Source organism: Ovis canadensis, chromosome 6 (genome assembly GCF_042477335.2).
Source record: "Ovis canadensis isolate MfBH-ARS-UI-01 breed Bighorn chromosome 6, ARS-UI_OviCan_v2, whole genome shotgun sequence".
In the NCBI taxonomy this organism is placed as follows: domain Eukaryota; kingdom Metazoa; phylum Chordata; class Mammalia; order Artiodactyla; family Bovidae; genus Ovis; species Ovis canadensis.
This window is the reverse complement of record NC_091250.1, coordinates 52,310,899-52,333,258: the sequence shown is the minus strand read 5'-3', so window position 1 is coordinate 52,333,258 and position 22,360 is coordinate 52,310,899. Positions and strand designations below refer to the sequence as shown.

General features: G+C 40.4%; 1 protein-coding gene across 14 annotated transcripts in view; it reads right to left on the bottom strand.

The window, feature by feature from the left end:
- FAM13A (family with sequence similarity 13 member A) overlaps positions 1–22,360 on the bottom strand; it is a 337,328-nt gene that overhangs the window by 27,598 nt on the left and 287,370 nt on the right. For all 14 annotated transcript variants that reach the window (XM_069593719.1, XM_069593720.1, XM_069593713.1 and 11 more), the window contains 3 exons: positions 15,864–15,940; positions 15,460–15,502; positions 5,576–5,723 (listed from right to left, as the gene is read on the bottom strand). In XM_069593719.1, coding sequence (XP_069449820.1) covers positions 5,576–5,723; positions 15,460–15,502; positions 15,864–15,940 — 268 coding nt within the window. The remainder of the gene's footprint in view (positions 1–5,575; positions 5,724–15,459; positions 15,503–15,863; positions 15,941–22,360) is intronic.

Genomic DNA, 22,360 nt, shown 5'->3' with positions numbered 1-22,360 from the left:
ACCAAGTGTGTCTCCGGTAAAAAATAAACTGTGATCCTGAGTTAACTACAAAATACTAATCACGGAACTGAACTGTGCTTGTTCGATGCTTTGTGACTAACATGGGGCCATCTGTCAGACTGCCTTTTTGTTAATGCAGCCATCTTCGGGGCCTCCGTTCTTGATCCTTCACTCCACTGACAAGAAGACCAGATATGCCATGTTCCTGGTGTCACCAGTGGTATATATGAAGTACACAGCTGAAGAAATTCTAGCTAATGGGTGGCACTGTCTCTTGAATTCATTTTTTAATTTTTACTGTATGATTCTGTTTCTTTTTTAATGGAAGCATAGGTGATTTAGAATGTGTTAATTTCAGGTGTATAGCAAGCTAATTTAGTTACATATATATATATGTAATATTTTTTCTTTTTCCATTATAGGTTATTACAAGATACTGAATACAGTTTCCTGTGCTATACAGTAGATCCTGGTTGTTTGTCTATTTTATATACAGTAGTTTGTATCTGTTAATCCTAAACTCCTACTAATTTATTCTTCCCTACCCCCCTTTTCCTTTTGATAACCATAAGTTTGTTTTCTGTTTGTGAGTCTATTTCTATTTTATAAACAAGTTCTTTTGCATCATTTTTTCAGATTCCACATATAAGTGGTTTGTCTTTGTCTGATGTTTCTCTTAGTATGATAATCTCTAACAGATTAAAAAAGAGAAATGTAATAGCATTAAGAATTTCAATGTTAACAAAGTAAAAATATTTCATCATTAGCTGCAGGTAGAACAGAAGTGAAGTTCTTCACCTATGCATCTGGAAATGCTTATATGATTTTTCTCTCTCTTTTCTCTTCCCTTTAATTCTATACAGTCTTACAACTTAGGGCTCCTATTCAAGAGTTACATAATTATACATAGTTCAATATAATGAAAGATTCAGTAAGACCAACTGTTCCTCTGTTTTGAAATATTCTAAGAATACAAGGCTATCTCATTTTTTTTTTTTAATCTCATGTTTTGATGATTGGTGCTCAAATAGAATAACAAGACTGAACTGAGAAGAACAATACAGTCCATGATAGTATGTCCTATGCATTACCTACCTGCATAGAGAGCCAATTTGAGGATGCGTTCACTGACAATTCCCAATTGTGGGCTTGGGAAATAATTTACACTTTAACCAGTAATTCGAGAGCAATGAAACAGACATGGATATTGCAAGATAATTATTCAAAGGGACAAGAGAAAAGATTTGAGGCTTCAAATTAGATTTTCATCTTAAAGGACTCCATAAAACAAAAGTGTTTCCCTCTCTGGACCTGAATTCCCTGGATACTGTGGTTTTGATTTTAGCCGAGTGTCTGGTCGAAAAGAACTCTGGACGTAAGTATGGCACGTCTATTAAAAATTAATCTGCCCAGGTTAGCTGACATCCCAGCAGGTCAGAAATAATAGAGAAAAAAGCTGTATGCTTGCTACCTAAGTAACAGATAAGAATAGGTCCCTGGGGAGCTCCCGTTCAGACACTACAGCACACATGGAAATAAAGGAGATTCACTGCGGGAGGAGAGAACGCAGCTCTGACTGATGCTAATGCGATCACTGGGACGCAGCTCCTGTCTGCATTAGCTAGCTGGATCCATTTACTACACAAAAGAAAACGAGCTACTGAGATGATTTTTCTCTAAGAAATCTGCACAGAATTAAGGGAGCTAATGTTCTCCGTGTCTCATTTCTAACTGCGTATGTGTTGCTCAGTGTCATTTCTACTTGGCGTGATGTCACACAGTCTTCCAAAGAGGCTACCCAGCAGTGCTGGAGGTACATTTACATCCCAGATACAGGGACATGGAAACCCCATTGGTGGGGGGTCTTTACGGGGAAAATCCTTTCATAAAATTTTCCTTAGAATTCCAAAATGTAACCTGAGAATGACTGTTCTGTTAAATTGTTCCAACAGTCTCTCCACAAACTACCAGAACCTTATTAGCCAGTTTCATCAATCCAAAATAACACGTAGTATTTATCACACGGTTGTGCTGAGCACTCTGTATGTGTTAGCTCATATAATCCCTGCAACAAACATACTAAGTAGATACTACTACAGCTGTGCTGTGCTGTGCTCAGCTGTTTCAGTCCTGCCTGACTCTCTGCAACCCTATGGACTGAAGCCCACCAGGCTCCTCTGTCTGTGGGATTATCCTAGTAAGAATACTGGAGTGGGTTGCCATTTCCTCCTCCAGGGGATCTTCCAGATTCAGGGATTGAATCCACATCTCTGGCAACTCCTGGATTGGCAGGCGGATTCTCTACCACGGAGCCACCCAGGAAGCCCCTGCTATTTGTTATTATGTACTATGTCTCCTATTGAGACCTGCTGACCACAAAGCTAGTTAAGTGGTAGAGCCAGAATTTGACCTCTCCACGTGTCTGCCTCTTAACTATCATAGTCCACTGCCTGCTGTGATACTGAACTAGCATTGCTTAAAAGAGGCATTTAGGTGGAAGTCAGGAGACTTTGTGATCTTAAATCATCATTTTGCCTCTTTTAGCCTCAACTTTCTTAGCTGTATAATGTGAGGGTTCAGCTGTAAGATCTTTAAGATTCCTCGCTTCTCTAGTACTTTTTAAAGAGAATTTCCTGCCCACAGTTATTTTTGATAAGATAAGCAGTAAGTGATGAATAAGATATCTGAAGTACTTTATATCCTTTAAAATGTTCTATAAAACTTGATTTCACCAGGACAAATCTAATAGAGTAGCTGAGTATTTACATCTCAGTACTTCCACAAGGGTGTCCTAAATCAACATGAACTGGCTGATTATGGACATTTTAATTATGCAACTTTCATGGGTTTTAAATAACTAAGACAGTTCATTTGATTTGGGTGTTCATTTAATTTTGGAGAGTGCAAACTCTAGTAATAGTGATGATAATGATGCTTTCACGTGGATAGATCAAATAATATGCCCTAATACAGAGCTACACATACAGGAAAAAAAGATCAAGCGTGTATTATTTATCTGTCAATGAGTGGGACTGGACTCTGATCCTCCATTCACTTTGAGAGGGTTCCACTCTGAGTAGTCTGTGGAACTTATTAACAGCTTCATTTTTCTTTTTATTTTCCCAGTACCATATGCTTCAGAAGCCGCAGAACATCATTTTCATGGGAAAGCATGCACTGTAGTGGCCAGTACCCGCAGGTTGCCCATTAAGTACTCTCTCACCTGACAGTCTCTTATTCTACACGTATGAGAGAGTATGAGCCATGGCGTGGGGATGGAGAACAAGCAAACAAATCAGAAAGAGTTGGCTACATTGCATGGGGGTCCGGAGACTACCGATGGAGACTTATAGACGGATACTGGTTCATATGGTTTCGGTAACTATTACTTTTGTTTATATATTTTGTTGTACTGGTTGCACAGTTTAAATTAGTACAAAGTTTATTCCTTACTGGGGACTGACCATTTTTGTTTTTCACTAAACCTATAGAAAAAGGTGATATTTCAGTGGCTTAAATGATTGCTCTCGGCTTAACTATCCTTCATGCAAAATATTCCTTTATTTGGACTATACTTACAGCTGTATTACTGCTAAAATGTAACTTGGACACTTAAAATAAATAAATAAAAATAAATATACTGAAAGCACTAAATAATCAATCAAAACAACCTTGAAATGAAACCATGTGGATTTTTGAGGTATGCAAGTTCAATGACAAATGTAGTAACTGGCAAAAAGAAAAAGTTAAAACAAGTCATTTTATAAATTATATGGATAACACAATCCTAATAAAATGTACTTTTTCTTGGCATAAGCTTTAAAAATTTCACCCAGCTTCCCAATACAAAATGTTATTTCCCTCATATTATTATCTGGCAGAAAGTTCTTAATACAAAGTAATGAAACAGTTCTAATTATTAAGTTAGCTTTCAACCAGTCTGGAGAGATTTTTTTCTGCTTTATATTTAGCCTCTTTAAGTGTGTTGGAAGGGACTATAAATTTATGATTAAAAAAAAATCCAACACCTGAGTCCGCTTCAACAGTAGGAGACTCTACTAGCCCCTTCCGTGAATAATTAAATCATCAAGATAAAATGGCCAATTTGAATTCTGACCAAAAAATCCTAGAGCTTTTAATCTAGAGCTGTATGTTAATGATATAAGGAGACCATATTCCTGAAGCCCAAACAGAGCATTTGTTTTGGCTACTGCTTTTTTTTTTTTTTTTCCAATTTGGGCAACAGTGGCTACCATGGGACCTTGGTGGGGTAGGCTGTTTTTAATGTATGAGTTAAAAGCACACCTGATTATTTCAAATTACACAAAAGAACAACAACAAATACTACCCTGGAATGTATCACTTAGAACAAAAAACCTTGAATTTACCCCCTGCAGTGGATAGCTGGGAAGATCTGACCAAAATCTCAGATTCACCACCTAATTACATGAAAAAAAAAAAAAAAAGGAATGTGTTTCTTAGATTGCAAAGAGGGACAATCAGAATAAAAACCATTTTGATTTCATTTCACTGAAGCCCTGGATTTGAGAAGTATCATGGTGCCACTATTTTTCACCTTGTGGTCTTCCTGGATCATCTTAAGATCATTAACATAATGAATACTTTTTGGTTTAAAAAAAAGAGGCGGGGGCAGAAGACAAGCAAACTTGGGTGCTTTTGAAAAAGACTGACTTTTTCTTTTAATAATTGTGATTCTTTAAGTCATTGTGTTAACTCAGGCCATGGCTCTGAACTCGGGAGCACAATTTCTCCCTCTCTCTACCTTCAGACACACAGACTGTCTAGAGGCAGATGGGCACTTATTATGGAGACACCCTGATACGTGTCTGGATGCAGACATATGGATCATGGAAGAACAGCAGCTTGAGAGAACTGCTGCAGATCCTCCCTGAAATACAGGTTTGACAAGATGAGGATACCCTCTTCTGCAGAGATAAATGTCTAACATTGATGTCAAAGATCTCTAGGAAAACCAGTCTCAAGAACTACATTATGGGCTTTCAATACGAAGCACTTTTATTTAGGGTTCTCTTTGATAAGCAGATTCTTTATGTTTGCTAACCTGGATTTTAAAAATTTATCCATAGAAACGGGCATGGAAGCAAAGCAAATCAAAGTATTCTTCTCGAAAAGTGAGGAGGAGATTTAATGAGGAAGGTAGAGGGTCGCCATGTAGCAGGGGGAAGGTCAGTAACACTGACAGCGAATCCAAAATGCACACCAGTTCTGTGTTACTCAGCTTGGTACTCCTAGAAGGAAAATGCACTCATATCTCAGCACTCCTGGTAAGTCAGAAAGAAAAAAAAAAAAGGGCTGCAAGGTGACACTAGAATAAAGGGCAAGCACATTTTCCTTCTTAGATGGCAATCACTCTTGGCAACACCGAACGTGACACATTCCTATGTCAGGGGAAGGATTTTCAGTCATTTAGAAATGTGGCTACTTCTGCACACAGAGCTCTTGCTCTCACCCACGCACCCAACATGCTTCTCCTTTCTGCTAATTTACATGTGATTCGCCAGTATTAAATCATCCGAATATCTGATAGCCTTACCTTCCCAGCTCTTCTGGTCACACAGTGCAGTCAGGTCCAGCTCAGGCACTTCGGACACAAAGCTCTCCTGCTGGTCATCAGCATCCGGAATCCTCTGCAGCTTGCTGTCAGGCAGGCTGGGATGCTCCTGGATCTTCATTGTGGGGTTCTGCGACAACAGCACAACGTCCTCAAATCTCTACTGTTCACCAAGACCCAAAAACGTCTGCAGCAATTCCACTCCTGCTGAACAAAACCTCCCAAGCCACAGCTGCTGGTGTCCCCGGCACTAAAACCAAAATCATAGCCTGATGCCCCCTGGATGCTAGCTGGTCACTTGCATGCAGAAAGCAACTGCCCATCTGTGCGCCTTTAACTTTTCTTCTGGGAGAAAGACAAGATCATTTCCGAGGGCTGTTCTTCCTGATAACTGCTGGCAGCTGACAGACTGGATGATAACTGACTGGGGCCAGGAAGGAGGGAAAAGGAGTTTGTGTTTCCTTAAAGGAGTATGGCTCTCCAGACTGTAAATAACAACCCAAAACTCAGCTACCGTTGTTGCTAAGGCTGTAGCAGCAACATGGTGTCTCTCTCACGCAGCCTTCTCTGCCCCTTAGGTAAACAGTCCTGCAGGGCCAGGAGCAGAGGCTGTGCACACGCGTGCTCTCCTGCTGGCCCTGCAGGCTTAGAGCAATTAAGCGGGGCTAGCTGCACATTCCCAGATTTCCTGTGACTGTTTTCGCCACGGTGTGGGGAGAACAGACTATTTCTGGAGGAGCTCTGGGTATTCAAGCATTGTTGCGCAAATTCAAACAGCACGAGTGGTGGTGGTGGAGGGGGTGGTTTGCTAGCTACCAGCTAGCAGTAAGGAATACGGACTCTGGAAATGAGCCAAAACTACACAGGGAGCATGACTTTTTTTATTTTTTAAAGTAAAAAGCCAAGAGCTGGCAAGTCAGCAAGGCATAATTTATATCTTACAAATATGCAACTGTCACTTCTTTTCCTACTATTCATCTCCTCTGAATAGTAAATACTCAGCACCCTTGGTTTTATTTACTGGTGGCATCTGCACCAGGCGAGGATATCGGAGGAATGGGAAAACTCCCCCTCAACACAAGGCTATCTTAACTAAGCGATTTTATATTTTTAAAAATGCACTGCAATTTAGTCTTTTTTACCTTGTTCTTTTGGCATCCAGTAAACCCAACCATTGTCATACTCCCCCCGTCACGAAATTATAAACAAAAGTGCTGCCTCACAAAAACATTTCTCCAGTAACACAGATTTGTACAAAAGATTTTCTTTGAGAATAACTGGAAATTTATTTGAGCAAATATATCATCATTAAATTAAAAAAAAAAAACCAAACATCTGGGAAATCATAAATGTTTCTGTTAATGTATGAGAAATGTTCTTATGCTTAAAATAAAGCACTACTAAGACTTCCAGCTCCTTTTAATAGCTATTCAACCTACTTTGATATCACCAGGGGAATAGTCAGGGCTTTTACTACTGTATTTCCATGAAATGAAGCATTTTCTTCACATTTGGGATAAAATGAAATCACCAGTCAGTTCATGAAAGTCAGATGGAAATGCCAAGTAAATCTGGGGCTTTAAGACACTTTAAAAACTCTGCTTGTCTATTATATGGGGGGAAACACACACACACACACACACACACACACACAGACACACACAGAGATTAAGTATTTATGCCACAAAAATCATTTGTTTCCTGAGCTGAATCCTAATGAGACCAGTGCTGAAGGACCCAATCTGGTGCTCAGCTTTTTAAAAGTTACAGCATCAGTTAGTCACCAACCATTTGTGTGTGTGTCAGAACCTCATATAGCAAATAAACACTTCCTCAACAAAGAGCTCTAATACCTGTTATATTTAGAGACAGAAAAAAGGGAAGAATATAAAAAATGTGATTCCATGGTGTAAGTATGGCACTTTCTTCACCAGGAACCTCTGTGAAGCACTGACCCTGTGAGGCGGTGGAGCGGATGGGGGTTTTCCTTCCAGGCAGACTTGGGACTGAAGAGCAACTGAGTAGCTCGGTGCCCTGGCTGAGCCGTTTCACCTCTCTGAGCCTCCACTTCCTAAACTATAAAGCGGCATTAATAACACCCATCTTGCATGGTTCCTTTGAAGATCTGAGAGGAAGTAGAAAAGGCCTCTAAGAATGGTGCCTGGGGCAGAGACACACAAATGGAAGTGATCCCTCTTCCTATTATTAGGCACCATAGGAAGATGAGTAAAATATTGCTACCTCTCAAAATGCTCAAGAGAAGAGTTAGAGGAGGCTTATACAACTGCAATTCAAGGAGAAACGTGCCACAACAGAGGCAGGGCAGTCTTGGATGCATTAGGAAAAGATATTAGAGAAAAGGGCCACTCGTGTTCCCATCATTGATCAACAACAGTAAAGGTGTTTGGGCCCTGTGGGTCAGGGGGTCGGGGAGGAGGGCACCCCACACAGAGGGAAGGAGGAGGGGAGGCTGTGGGCACAGGGCTGGGCAGGGGCAGGGGATGCTGAGTGCAGGGGAGATGAGGCTTGGGTGCCAGCCTTCAGCACAGATGACACGCGTGCTGGATGAGCAGGGGCTGGGCTGACAGAGGCCTTGCACGCTGGGCTAAGTTTGGATTTTATCCTGTGGTAGATAATGGAAAGCCATTGAAGGATTTTAAGAAACAGCCTTGGGGACTTCCTTGGTGGCCCAGTGGCTAAGACGCCACACTTGCATTGTAGGGGCCCTGGGTTCGATCTCTGGTCAGGGAATTAGATCCTACAAGCCGCACAGTGAAACAAACAAATACTTAAACAAAACAAAAAGACTAGTAACGGAGAAATGTGTTTTCCAGGCTGATGTCTTAGGCATGGGAATGCACAGTGCTGGGAACACCTGCAGGCTTAGAGCTGGGCTCAGAGGCAACCTGTGTCCTCTGCTCACACCAGCTGCTGGCTTTGCTCCCCGTGTCCCCTCAGAGCGCTTGACAGTCTGCAGTGCTTGACACGACACACGGGAAATCCCCAAATTACGCAGACACAAAAGCTGACTTAACACGTGCAAAAAAAAAGCTGACTTAAAATGTGCACTTTTTATGACTGCCACATGTGAATTTGCACCAATTTCAAAGTTAAAAAATTAACTAGAAATTAATTAGTTGGAAAATTTTTCCTAAGTTTTTGTTTTCTCTAAAATGTCTGGGTTTATTCACTCCTTCAACAACACGGTTTAGTGCACCCACTCTGTCCCAGGATCTGTGTGAGACATGCAAGCTCCCTGCACTTAGGAGCTGACATTTAGAGCAACAGACTCAACTGTGCTCTGTGGAGCTCTGGAAACTTGATTTTGGTGCAAGGCAACAGCGGACTACCTTGTGAATCGGTGAGCTGTTCTTCACAGTGTTCACAGAGTCTGGGAGTTAGGGATGTAGAAGAGGGAGCACCACCCTAGGTAGGACACTGGAATAGACGGCCTTGACAGGACTCTATTATTCTAACAAAGAGAATCAGGTCTAAACCTTACTAGTTTATTCAATTACAGTCCCATGGACAGAGGAGCCTGGTAGGCTACAGTCCATGGGGTTGTTAAGAGTTGGACACAACTTAGCGACTTAACTCCCACTATTCAATTATAATAGTATATATTACATGTTATATACATGTAATAGGGCTGTCTATTATACATCAGGTGCTAGAGATACAAAGAAAAAATTTATTTAGTCATTCATCTAAGAAATCATTTTGAGGGCTTATCACGTGCTAGATGGTTTTTTAGACATTGGAGAAACTTCAGTGGCCCAAATGAATCTCTGCCCTAATCAATCTTACAGAAGGGGACAGTTGATAAAGAAAAAGAAGTCAAGCAGTGACATAGACTACAGAGAAAAATACAGCAGGGTAAGGAGGACGCTGAAGGTAGGGGCCATGCCCTGCTACCTCATATTGGGTAGCCAGGGAAGGCCTTTCCAATAAGGTGGCATGTGAGCAGAAACACAAATGAGACACTCTTTGAGGGAAGAGTATTCCAGGAAGAAGGAAAGCAAGTGCAAACGCCCTGAGGCATGGTCATGTTGTGTATGTTTAGGAAGAGCAAAGAGGTCCCTGTATTTGGAGTCAAGAATGTGCGCTGTGCCATAAATAACAGGGCGTCGCTCACACTGAAGACCTATACATACATGTGCTTGATATACATGAACTTCCAGACTCCCTGGCTGATTTTCTGCACAGCAAGGGAGAGATGTGTCCTTCATAAACCCACACGAGCTCACACAGCCGGGGATACACGTGGCAGGGCTCGCTCACCAGCACATTCACAGGCGTGGCCCTGTGCCGCTGTGCTCTGACCAGTCCCCCAGGGTGCTCTTTCTCTCGTCTGCTGCTGTATCTGAAGACCTGATTCCCAATTTCTGCTGACATGGTCACCTTGCTGGTGTTGGCAGAGGGGGCTGATAGCGTGGACCCAGGTACGCATATACATGGAGTAAGGATACTGCTTTGTAGCAACACATGAGCCAAAAACTCCTCTTACTTCAAATATCTGTCAGCCTAGTCTGATGAGGCACCTTGCCAGGCTTCCCACCCTCTAGTAGTCTTATCATGGAGCATCAGGCCTGTATACGTGACTGTTTCTCCTATGAGATCATTAATGTGCAAACGTCAAGGACAGTCTTAAATACCAAAAATATCTTTTGTTTTCAACTTGCGTTGTTTACACAAATTGTATCTTCAGTTAAATCTGGGTTAATGCATTCATTTCATAATTTTCAACTCAGAGATCCTTGTGCTGTCACACACAAAACCCCGTCAAAAATGTGGCACTGCATGAAAACATGCTAAATATTTATGGGATGAAATAAACTGGGTGACTGGCTCTTAGGAGGGACAACATGGCATGGCAGATATGGGTTTTACAGTTAGAGATCTGAGTTCAAACACAGGTGACCAGCAGCAAGATCTTCAATGAGTAAACTTTGTATCTGAGATTCTTCTTCTCTAATACAGGACCATAACTTCAAACAGTCGGGAAGATAAAGTGAAAAATATGTAGTGTAAAAAGAGCTAGCTTGTCGTAACTGTAGAAGAGATGCTAATTCCATTTATACACTACCTCCCTTTCCCTTTCATTCATTTGGAAGTGTTTATTGAACACATACTATGTGCTAGGCACTGGAATTACAAGAATTAACGAGACGGGGGATTTAGAGCGGAAGGGATTCACTGATCATGTAAGTGCCAAGTCACATGCATGTTACAGAAGAAAAGCACAGGATGCTAGGGAGCAAACAAGAGACAGCTCCCCTAGCCTGGGGCCACACTTTACACTCCATGGTCAGGTCAAGGAGCCATTAACTACCAGTCTATCCACCTCACTCCTGTTAAGACTTGTCCCTGTCTGGCTGGGCCTGGCTGGACTTCACTCATTCTGCTCCTTCTTCTTGTTCTTCAGTCGCTCAACCACGTTTGACTCTTTGAAACCCCATGGCTTGCAGCATGCCAGGCTTCCCTGACCTTCACTATCTCCCGGAGTTTGCTCAGATTCATGTCCACTGAGTCGGTGATGCTATTTAACCATCTCATCTTCTGCCGTCCTCCACTCCCTTCCTGGCCTCAAATCACTGGTGAATGTTTGTTCCACCCCTTCTCCCTACCTGCACAGGATTTGGATAGGAAGTGGCAGGACAGTATCAGCGCCCTCCACAAGGCAGTGTGCACAGGAAGGAGCCACAGAAGTTAACAGAAGAGCCCCATGAAGTGTAAACATTTACTGTTTGGCCTGACAAGAAAGGAAAATAAACATAACAAATTCCCCAAATTCATGTGAATTACCAAGCTTCAGTAGCCTTTCAAGACTGGATGGAATTGGAAGCGAATCTAAACAAACAGAGCTTTTCAAATCTTTCTGGTTCTAGTTTCAGAACCAGTACTTGTGCTCAGTCACTAGGTCGTGTCTGCCTCTGCAACCCCATGGACTGTAGCCCATCAGGCTCCTCTGTCCATGGAATTTTCCAGGCAAGAATACTGGAGTGGGTTGCCATTCCCTTCTCCAAAATCCTAAAGCTTCCATGAAATACAATGAGGCTGAAATAACAGAGTCATCCATTTCATAAATACTTGTTGATGAGGATATTTCAGAATTTATCTCAAACCTTCTCAATGCAAATACAAGCCTTCACTTAAGCTCCTGTGATAACTAATATTAATTCTCATGCTTGATTAGAGAGTCTTATCTTTTCTCCTTCTCTCTTCCTTTTTTTTGAAGCAGGATAAGAAAAAGGGAAATAGTCTTTTGTTTATTATGAATGTCCTGTTTGTTATCAAAGGTATGCTTCTAAGCCCTTCTAAGCAGTAGGCTTAGAAAGCACAAAGAATGTAAAAATATCTTGAAGGAATTTAACACTTCAACTTCTGACTATAATGACCTCTCCCAGATAATGGCATACTCTACCACATAATTAAAAACTTTTACATGTTTTGCTTTTCCGACAAAAGGATTAAATATAAGGTTATCATTTTACTGTTCTGGATTTTATACAGAAACATGAAATACTTCAACAATAGAAAACAGCCTGTCAGAAGGAATCAAGCTGAAACATAAAGCATAAACTCCACAGAACTCTGAAAACCTGTTCTTTCAGGGTTATCTTTCAGAATCTAGAAATTTTTATTTTTAGGGACGACCTCTCTCCTGGATACTTCCACTTGTCAAATGAGTTTAAAAACAAACAAGAAAACAAAGTCTTTAAACTCCACATGCTCAGGGAACAGGGGGCTTCAGCCCTTGCACGTGTCATCCTATTTCGTCCAGCAGGTATCATCCTATTTTATAAAAACATCAACCTTTCCAAAACTTAGCTGAAGAAATCATAATTAAATTTTTGGCACTCTGAAGTGACTCTAACTTTTTTTCCCCCATTGCCAATGTGTCACTAAACGAATTTTAATACAAACCACTTTAAGAAATGCAGATGAAATAGAAAAGGATAATTCTCATCACTGACCATCTGAGACCTCAGCAGACTCTCCTTCTGGGTAAAATTAGGTGTATAGGTAAAAGAAATTAACGAGACATACAAGAAAGGATTGATCTGTTTACTTTTCAATACATGCCTTCAAACAAAAACATACTTAAGGCTTCAAAATGATTATTTAAAAAATAAAGTTGTGCCTGCATTTGCCTTTGAGCAGCAGACTCTAAGATGGCCTTTCCCTGCCTGTGTATCCCTCTGAGGAGCATTTCTGAGACTAAAGGTATTCGTCAAACAAGAAGGACAAATCACCTTTCTCCAATAGCTGTCATTTGTTGCGTTATCTTCTATGAATCTGAGTGTTTACAAGGAAAAATTAAAAGGGCAACATTAATGAGGACAGTTCAGTTCAGTTCAGTCGCTCAGTCGTGTCCGACTCTTTGCAACCCCATGAACCACAGCACGCCAGGCCTCCCTGTCCATCACCAACTCCTGGAGTCCACCCAAACCCATGTCCACTGAGTTGGTGATGCCATCCAGCCATCTCATCCTCTGTCGTCCCCTTCTCCTCCTGCCCTCAATCTTTCCCAGCATCAGGGTCCTTTCTAATGAGCCAGCTCTTCACATCAGGTGGCCAAAGTATTGGAGTTTCAGCTTCATCATCAGTCCTTCCAATGAACACCCAGGACTGATCTCCTTTAGGATGGATACAATCTGCCTTAATGGGAAATGAAACTGGGAACGTTACCATATCCATTCGTAGTGGGCATGTAAATCTGATGTTATAGGAAACTGAAAAAAAAAATACCAGCTAAACAGAATTCTAGGAGGGATAACCAACTTCTAGACTCACTTTTCATTTCTGAAATTTAGGAATTAGTGCAGTATTATCAGAAAATCAGACAATTTGAGTTCCATAAGTTTTAGAAAGTGCTACATATATTAAAATGTAGGAAATTATAATAGCATGGGAAAGAGGTTTAAAAATGGAAGTCAGATCTTTCACAGTCCTTCCTCAATCATAAAGTATCTTTCAGTGAAGGAAACACATGTGGTCACGAGTAGAAAAAGAATCCTCATCTTGTGGAGTGATGCCTTTTTTCCCCTTTGTTGGTGCAGTTGTGAAAGAAGGATGACACGGAGAGCTTAGTCTGGATTTTAACTCACTGCCTAATTTTATCTCCTCGCTGAAACGACCATGATGGCAGTGATTATTAATAGTGAGTGCTTCAGAAGTGCCAACGGTGGGCTAGGTGCTGATTGGTAAACGCACATGGGCAACACATGTAAGAATAGTTCCTGGCCCATGGCAGAAAGGCTTGAGATTCTTTCCCTGTGATGCATCTGCCGTGAGAGCTGTCCACAAAAACACCAAGACAAACGGAGTTCAGCACGCATTTGTTTGGGTGCCACTTGGAATTTATGAGTTAATGTTACATAGTTCATCCCAAAGGCTGTTCTCTACCCTTTCACCGCCTAAAGATAAGAGGCAGAAAAGGGGAGAACTGAGAATACCTCTCCAGGAGGCTGGCAAAGCCATTTTCTTTAAAATGATGTTCAATGGCATGATGAGTAGGTGCTCACTGTGAGAAGAGGAAGGGAGCAGAAAAAGGATGAAACAGAAGGAAACTAAAAACAGTATCATGGGAACACTGTGCTCTGAAAAACTGTGACTAGAGACTAGAAAGAAGGTCTGCTTTTTGCCTGGGTCCCAAGGAAGGAAGCATGAAGGAGCTGGAAATTAAGGATGAGAGCAGTGGCTCAGAAGCTATGAAGTCAGGGAGAAGCCTCCCCTCCTATTGACTGGCTGGGTTAATGAAGAAGTGCCCATGACAGATGACAAAGAGGAAATATGAGGAATCTAGAGAACTGGGGGCGGTCGTGTCAGGTGGCCATTCATTCCCAGCAATTTTATACCAAATTCAACACAAGTGTGCATTTTTCTAAGAAGGGGGTCCATAGCTTTCGAGTTCTTAACTTTCTAGATTGGAAATCTTTACGGAGGTAGGAACTACAGCTGTTATTAAATCCCAGCTCCTGGCACATTACCTGCACATAGTAGGACTCAGTATATATATTACTGAACAACCCATCAGCGAGTTAGGTTACTGCCCAAAAAAGGTTAGGAATCAGTGGTTAGAGGGGGGATTCTATGCATAATTAACATATCAAGAGTCAGAATCCAAGAACAGGTTGAAAACAGCTTTAATTCTTGCCAAAAAGAAAGCTGATCGTAAGACTGAAGGTGCAGCTGGAAGCATTTGGAAGTAGTGAATTATATACACAAGCATGAATGAAAAATGAAGCTCAGCACACTGAATGGAAGCCAGCATTGGGACAAAGGAAATCAAATAACTTGGGTCAGGAAGTCAATGTCACCAGAGGACAACAGGGAAGCTAGGAAAGTCACCGAAACATTAAGATACAGACAATAGAAGGGAGTTAGACATTATTTTCTCTGTTGTTCACTTAAAACAAGACACAAAACTCAGGAAATGAATTTAATAACTTGAAATGATTTTCTGTTAATTTGAAAATTAATGAAATTATCTCTGTGACAAATCCACTACGATTCACTATTATCTGTCTCAATCACTTAAAAAAATGCTTGAATTCATGGAAAATCAAACCAGTAGCTTTGGCTTTTATTTTGTCTTATTTTATGGGAAAAAATCTCAGGAGAAATCTCCCTGGTATTAAAGTTTATCTTCACAAGTCAAATAAAAGAATTAAAAATTCCTTGAAAGATCGTAAGAACTCTATTCTTTTGGGTTTTTTTTTAATGTCTCAATATTTGCCTTTCTCAACAACTGTCACTTAATCTCATCACCTCTTATTGATAAGCCAATAAATCTTCATAGGGACTTCAAGAATGTCAGGGCAGTCCTGTCATAGTCACAGTCTTACTTGGTAGCTACTCACCTCAAAATGCTGGGTCTGTCTGCCATCCTTTTCATTTTCTTTGCTACAAACAAAATATAAACTGTCATTCTGTTTTATAACAATGCTTCTCATTCATTGAAATTATACTTTTCCTTGTTTTAGAACTTCAGTAGCTCTAAATAAAATTCTTATGAAATTAAAAAACAAAACAGAAAACTAAAACCTAGAAACAACATGACATGAATATGGTTATCTGTCTTTAATAGCACCATAGTAGATTTTCCCATCCTAAAGCATTTTCCTTGTTGTAAAATGCTGTTGGTAAATATAGGGTTTGTTAATTTTATGCTTTTTAGTTCTTTGAATGCACATTGCACTAACTGAAAAAAAGTTTATTCACATTCTTATAAATGGTGTTGTTAGGAGAAAACTCTTAAAATTACCTTCCATCCGACATCAGTTCAACATGATCAGATCCAGTCCTCTCATGAGATGGTGTGGGACTGAGGTTTTCCATGTTCTGTATCAAAAGAAACCACTTGTTGTCCAGCAGTAATGGTAAGAAGTACATAACAACAGATCCTTCTTTAAGACAGACACATGAGATAATAAGTAGATACTAATTCATTCTAGTCCTCAGATTCCCAACTTTGTTAAAATTGGTAAAAATTATGATACTTTATTATACACTGTTGGTGTAAAATTGTATATCGAACTTCATCATTCCATTAACAAAAGCATTTGACAGCAGACAGAAATGGTCATTATGGCCTACAGTGTGCCTGTTAGGTGCTGTCCACATTTTATAGCTAAATAGAGCAAAACCCAGACTCTCAGAATATTAGGGAAGCATTAGAACTAGACCTGAGGAATCTGACTTCTAATGCAATCAGAAGCCAATGTCACATTCATTGCCTGTTTAACATCTTTTCAGTGTTTCTTGTCAAAATGATCTGAGGAGATATGCAGCTTGTATCTAAACTGTTGCAAGACAGGAAAAAAGACACAGATGTGTATAACGGACTTTTGGACTTAGAGGGAGAGGGAGAGGGTGGGATGATTTGGGAGAATGGCATTCTAACATGTATACTATCATGTAAGAATTGAATCGCTAAAAAATAAAATAAAATAAAATAAACTGCAAAATAGCCATCACAAAGACATGAAGTCAACTTAAGAGCCTTTTCTTCTGTGATATATAATGTTAATCTTTATATTAGCCAAATGGAAAAAAATAAACAGGAAACTTACTTCAAGTAGCATGTATTTCAGACTGACGGAGAAGGCTTAACACTTGTCGGGAGGCATATTAGTAAGATTTTTTGACTGCCTCTGTGAAAACAGCCAACGGTTTCTAAATACAACCCAGGTGACTGAGCACAAGTAAGCTGTCCCCATGCAGGAAGATTGCAAACAGGCAAACAAGAGCACATTTGCATTTGGGGGACTCAAACGCACAGCTGCCTTGGAGATTTGGACCTGAATTTCATGGAACTCAAAGATTCACTTCTGCATTAAAAGACTATTAAGTACAATCCATGTAATCTGTGTTGTCAAAATAAAGAACACATTGAAGCAACATGCATTCATCTACCCATTGATAATCTTCACTGTGAAAAGCCCATTGCAAAACACATCTGATTAAGGTTTACAGTGATCCTATGAGACTGAGATATACAAAACTCTCCACAAAACAAGCATATAGGGTAGATAACTAGTCTTGGGCTTGGTAGATGGATAAATTATTTTCCATTTATGGTGGTATGGTCAACTTGTCTGCAACTCTTAAAAGTTTAAAGCCCTAGGCTCCATCAAGTATAAAAACAAGGGAGATAACATACCATAAGAGTTATTAATAGTGGCTCTGGAGTCAGAATGTTTGGGTTTGAATCTTAGCTCCATCATTTATTAACTGTTAAGATCCTACTGACTCTGTTTCCTCAGCTGTGAAATGGGGGTGGCAACAATACTTAACATAGGGTGGTCGTAAGGATTAAATAAGGTAATACATGTAAAGTACTATGCTAATGTCTTATACATTTAGTGAATATTAGCTGTTGGTGGTGTTATTATGATTTCTAAAACTGTGTAATCGCCAAGAAAATATATTACTGCTATTTGCCCACAGTTAAGATGATGTCCCAGGAACTGATAAGGCAGTGTTTGTGTCTGCCATTACTGCATACCCACTGACACATTTAGATAATTTACACAGATAATTTCAGAATGGATCTGAGAAATTTAAATATATATATGTGTATATATATATAAACATTCAATAATATGTGCATTTTTATACCTCTAAAGTTTGAGTTAGAAGAGGCTCCTCTAAAACGGCTCTCATTAAGCCAGAGCATAGTTGCTCTTATTACTGGAATGTGATTGTCCTGATAAAGAGCAATCCATCTTTAACAAAGAATCTTTGTGCACACTGGTAATCTTCAACAGAGTATCAAAATCTTTAGTGTAAGATCTAGTGCAATAGTATTAAATTTCCCTGAAGCTCTGAAAGATGAATTCCTAGGGAAAGCACAACCCTCTACCTTCAGATCACATTAAATAAAACACTGTCCATGAAATACCTTTATAATTATATGCAAATAACTATTTCAGAAGAAATAAAAACCTTCAGGTGGGAGGCTAAGATACATTCAGAAAGAACATAAAATAAACCATAGTATAAATTTAAAGATATTTCAGTTAGCAGAATGTTAGAAGATTGATTTTTTTTTCCCAAAACAGAAAGAACCAAGATACAATCAACATAGGCTTTGAGAATTACAGAAAATATATAGTTATGTTTTACAACAGAAAGCTTTGCAAAAAGCAGGTGTGAAATGTGAGAAAGTTTAGCTGATTTTCAGGGTTAAGACAAGCTGTAATTTCAACTCTCTCACCTACTCCACTTTTAAAAAAATGTTTGAGCTACATGTTTAACAACTCTCTAAGGACCTGAGTTTCTACAGATGTAACTGACAAAGGGTGACTTTCAAAACTGTTCAGTATTTCTCTCTAAAGCTTTGTAATAATTCCAGTTTTCATGTTGTCTTCCACACATCTGAGACTGCTGAATATTCATAGTCTGCTTCCACCAAAGCAGCATGCGAGTACACAGTGTTCCTTTGCTGAAGTACTTAGGTTGCCCCTATACCTTTTGGAAACAGGAATATGTGAAGAACGTGTTACAATTGGCAACCTGCAGCAATTTTTTAAAGAATGAGACTAACAAGGGTAGGAAAGATCTAGACGTACATAACAAAAGTACCTTTTTTCCGTGGGTGCTAAACACTTTATAGATTCTAACTTCCCATTCTTTGCCTAAGGGTTTGGAGAGGGAAGATTAAGAAATAGATCAGCCAGTCCCCAACTTCATTGAGATGGGGAAAGGAGAAAATGAAATGGACAGGTCAAAGTAATGGCTGAAATTTAGAAAGCTTCCATTGTAAGAAAGTATGCTACTGAACTTTCAAATGCCCTGTAGTTGTTAACAGTGCTGGTCTTATGAGAAAATAGCGGCTCAATGACCTCTGAAGGTTTTTAACTGTTTTATGTGCCAAATGCTTCTCCAGGTGTGGTAAAAGAGGAGCTCATTAATGTTTTCATTTATTAAAGTTTGAAGTAAAAGAACTCTTATAAAACATCATGTCTTATTGGATTAATAATTTTAGTCTTCTAAAGTTAGTATCTTTTAAAGGTAATAGATAATTTTAAGAAATAGCAAAGGGCAGATTATGTCTTTAAGTATAATTTGATAAAACTGCTTTTAGAATTGCACTAAAAAAGACAGATAAATCTAGTTCTGCCTCATAGAAGGCCTACCAGAGACTTTTGAAAACATACAAATTTTCTATAATTTACTTGGACCATTTGGGGGTGTCAGAAGAAACTGAATTTTAAGAACCATTCTCCTCAATTATAAAAATGACCTAAAATCTATAAAGAGCAAAAGCTTTGAAAAAATTAGACTGTGGAACTTATTTTCAGTTCTTCCCCCTGGCCCCTTCTCTGCTTTGGCATTGACAGATAAGCTCAAACCTGTTTGATCACTGAAATACTTGAAAACACTTGGAGTACAAACAAATTTGGCTTCTAAAACTATAAAATGCTGATGAAACCTTTATACTGTATGTGTGCTGTGCTTAGCCGCTTCAGTTGTGTCTGAGTTACTCCTCTGCCCACGGGAATTTTCTGGCAAGAATACTGGAGTGGGCTACCATGTCTTCCTCCAGGGGCTCTTCCTGACCCAGGGATTGAACCTCTGTCTCCTGCATTGCAGGCAGATTCTTTACCGCTGAGCCACCAGAGAGGCCCGACGAGCCTTTACAGATGACTTCTCTCAATATACAAACAATTCAGTTTGAAGGCTACATGGAACACTGCTAGGCAAAACAAGCTCATTATTCTAGCCTTGAGCTGTAAGAGAAGGTATTTGGTATATTCTCATTAACAAAGGATTCATGACAAATTTGAATATTTTGTATTCTTTTGTACACGTCATGTTTTATGGCTTAAAACTGTATAATCCATATTCAAAAAGACTTCCTGGTACTGTAAAAGGACACCTATGGAAGAGCTTGCTAGCTGTCCACCCAAATCCATTCCACCTCTCTTGCACAGTGATGAGGGAGCCACGTGCCCAGGGAGAGCACATCTGAAGCCTCTCAGGCAGGTAGACAGGTCTTCAGTAGGATGTGAGAAGCTGTATGTGTGCTTTCCAGGCCTGCCTAATAGGCTGCCTCACAAGGTTCATGCCTTGACACGCACTTATTCTCCCCTCTTGTGAGCTGGAATGCAGATGAAAAACACGACTGCTCTGGAAGCCAGTTGCTGAAGCTAGAGGCAGTTGGCCTGAGGCCCTGAAACACTGTGTGGAGCAAGTCTTCTAACTCCTCTCCTGAGCCCTAAACTGCTTTAGATTGTCACAGAAGAAAGAACTTTGACAGTGTTCAAGGCATTGAATTTGGGTCATTTTGTTACCCAAGTTACTCTAAAAAAGAAAGTGTAAGCACGACTGCTAGTTGCTTAGCTGTGTCCAGCTCTTTGTGACCCCACGGACTGTAGCCCAGCAGGTTCCTCTGTCTATGGGATTCTTTAGGCAAGAATCCTAGAGGGGATAGCAGGGATCTTCCCAACCCAGGATGGAAGCCAGGTCTCCCGCACTGCAGGCAGATTCTTTATCACCTGAGCTACCACACTAAATGATATGGCAACTGTTCATTTGAGTGGTGAGCTATGCTGGGCACTGGGGTGCAATGGTGGATGGCGCCGAACTGACAGGCACTGGTCTTTGCCATCATCACTTCTGTATTTGGTTACTGTTCCAACTGTAGTCTGTTACACTGTAATACTGTCTCAATTTTAAAAACAGGTTCTATCTGAACAGCCCTCACCATTCCTGGGCTATACAGTTGCCAGAGTGATCCCTTCAAAAGGTACTTCAGAAAATTGCTTTCTTCTCTGCAATCCTCTGTTGGCTTCTCATTTCACTTAAGGTAAATGCTAAAGATCTGAAAATGGCTACAAAGCCTTCAGGGATCAGGCTCCCTGCTATGTCTCTGACCTCATCTCCTACAACACTCCCCCCTCAACTCTGCTCTGGCCAGGAGAGCCTTTTGCTCACCTTCCAAAGGCTAAGGCTGTGGTCCCTCTGCCTGGATAGTCTCTCCTCAGATATCCCGATGGCTCACTCCCTCACAGGTCCCTGCATAAGCGCCATTCTCAGCGACGCCGAGCCTGAAGACTCAATCTGCTCGATGTCCATCCTCAGCTTCCCACCCACACCCCATCTGACTCATGCCGCTTCACTTCTCTCCACAGCATGTGCTGCCATCTGACTACGTGTTGGTTTGTTTCTTATCTGTCTCATCCTTTGAGAAAGTAGACTTCCAGATGGTAGACAGTGTGTCTGTTTGGGTCACCATTTTGTCTTTTCTGCTTAAAACAGTGCCTGTCATATAGTTAATTGTATGTTTGAAGGAATGAATACGTTTCAATCTGTGGTTCAAACGGTGGGTTTTTTGTTCTTGGTTTTTTGTTTTTTTTTTTACCTTATATTGATACTACTCAGAGAATCACTGTCAGATGGTTTTTGACAGGAGTTCTTGCTGGGTTATATTGCATTAAAACCAAGAGTTGAGATTTTCAACATTAGGTAAATGATTGTTCTTATAAACAGGTAAAATGGTTTGGAGGGGGTGGAGAAGACAGCGGAGGCATGAAGATGTGCTAGGTGGCTGTCCTGATATTCCAGACTAGTTATAAAAGGTGCCTCGGCTATGGCAATACAAAGGGGAAGGGGGGGCATATTTTTAAAGTAGAGTCAACTAGATTTGACATATGACAAACACTGGAAGAAGGATTGGGGGTAAGGAAAAGGAAAGGCCTTAGAAAATGATTAAGAAGATGAAGACCTGTGAAATCAGATGAGTGAAAAGGAGACCAAGGAGGAAAAGATGATTCATTTGATTTTCACATGTTGACCTGAAAGTACTGTCTAAGGTGAGCTTCACAGAGCATCACAGAAGTGTTGCTTTGGAAGTCATTTCCAAAGAGGTGACATCTGACACCGCAGAAGTAGAGACGCTCTCAGGTGCAGTGCTGATGGACAAGGAATGAGGCGATAATCTGTGTAACATTTATATCTAAGCATGTCTTGTGGAAAACCAGTCAGTGAGGGACACAGTAACAAGGAATAGTGTCACTGCCGTAAGAGGACAAAGAGAGATCAACATCCCGGAGGTCAAGGGAGAAGGATTTCTGAGAAAAAGGAACAGAGGGTCAAGAACCACAAGGACTTCAGGAGGACAAGGACCAAGCCAACAGCAGCACAGAGGTCTTAACATACCAGAAACAACCACACAGTCACCCAGTGACACACAGAAAGGAGTTTCTCCAGAGAAGTGGGGGTAGACTCTGAATTACAGGAGTTCATTAGCAAGTA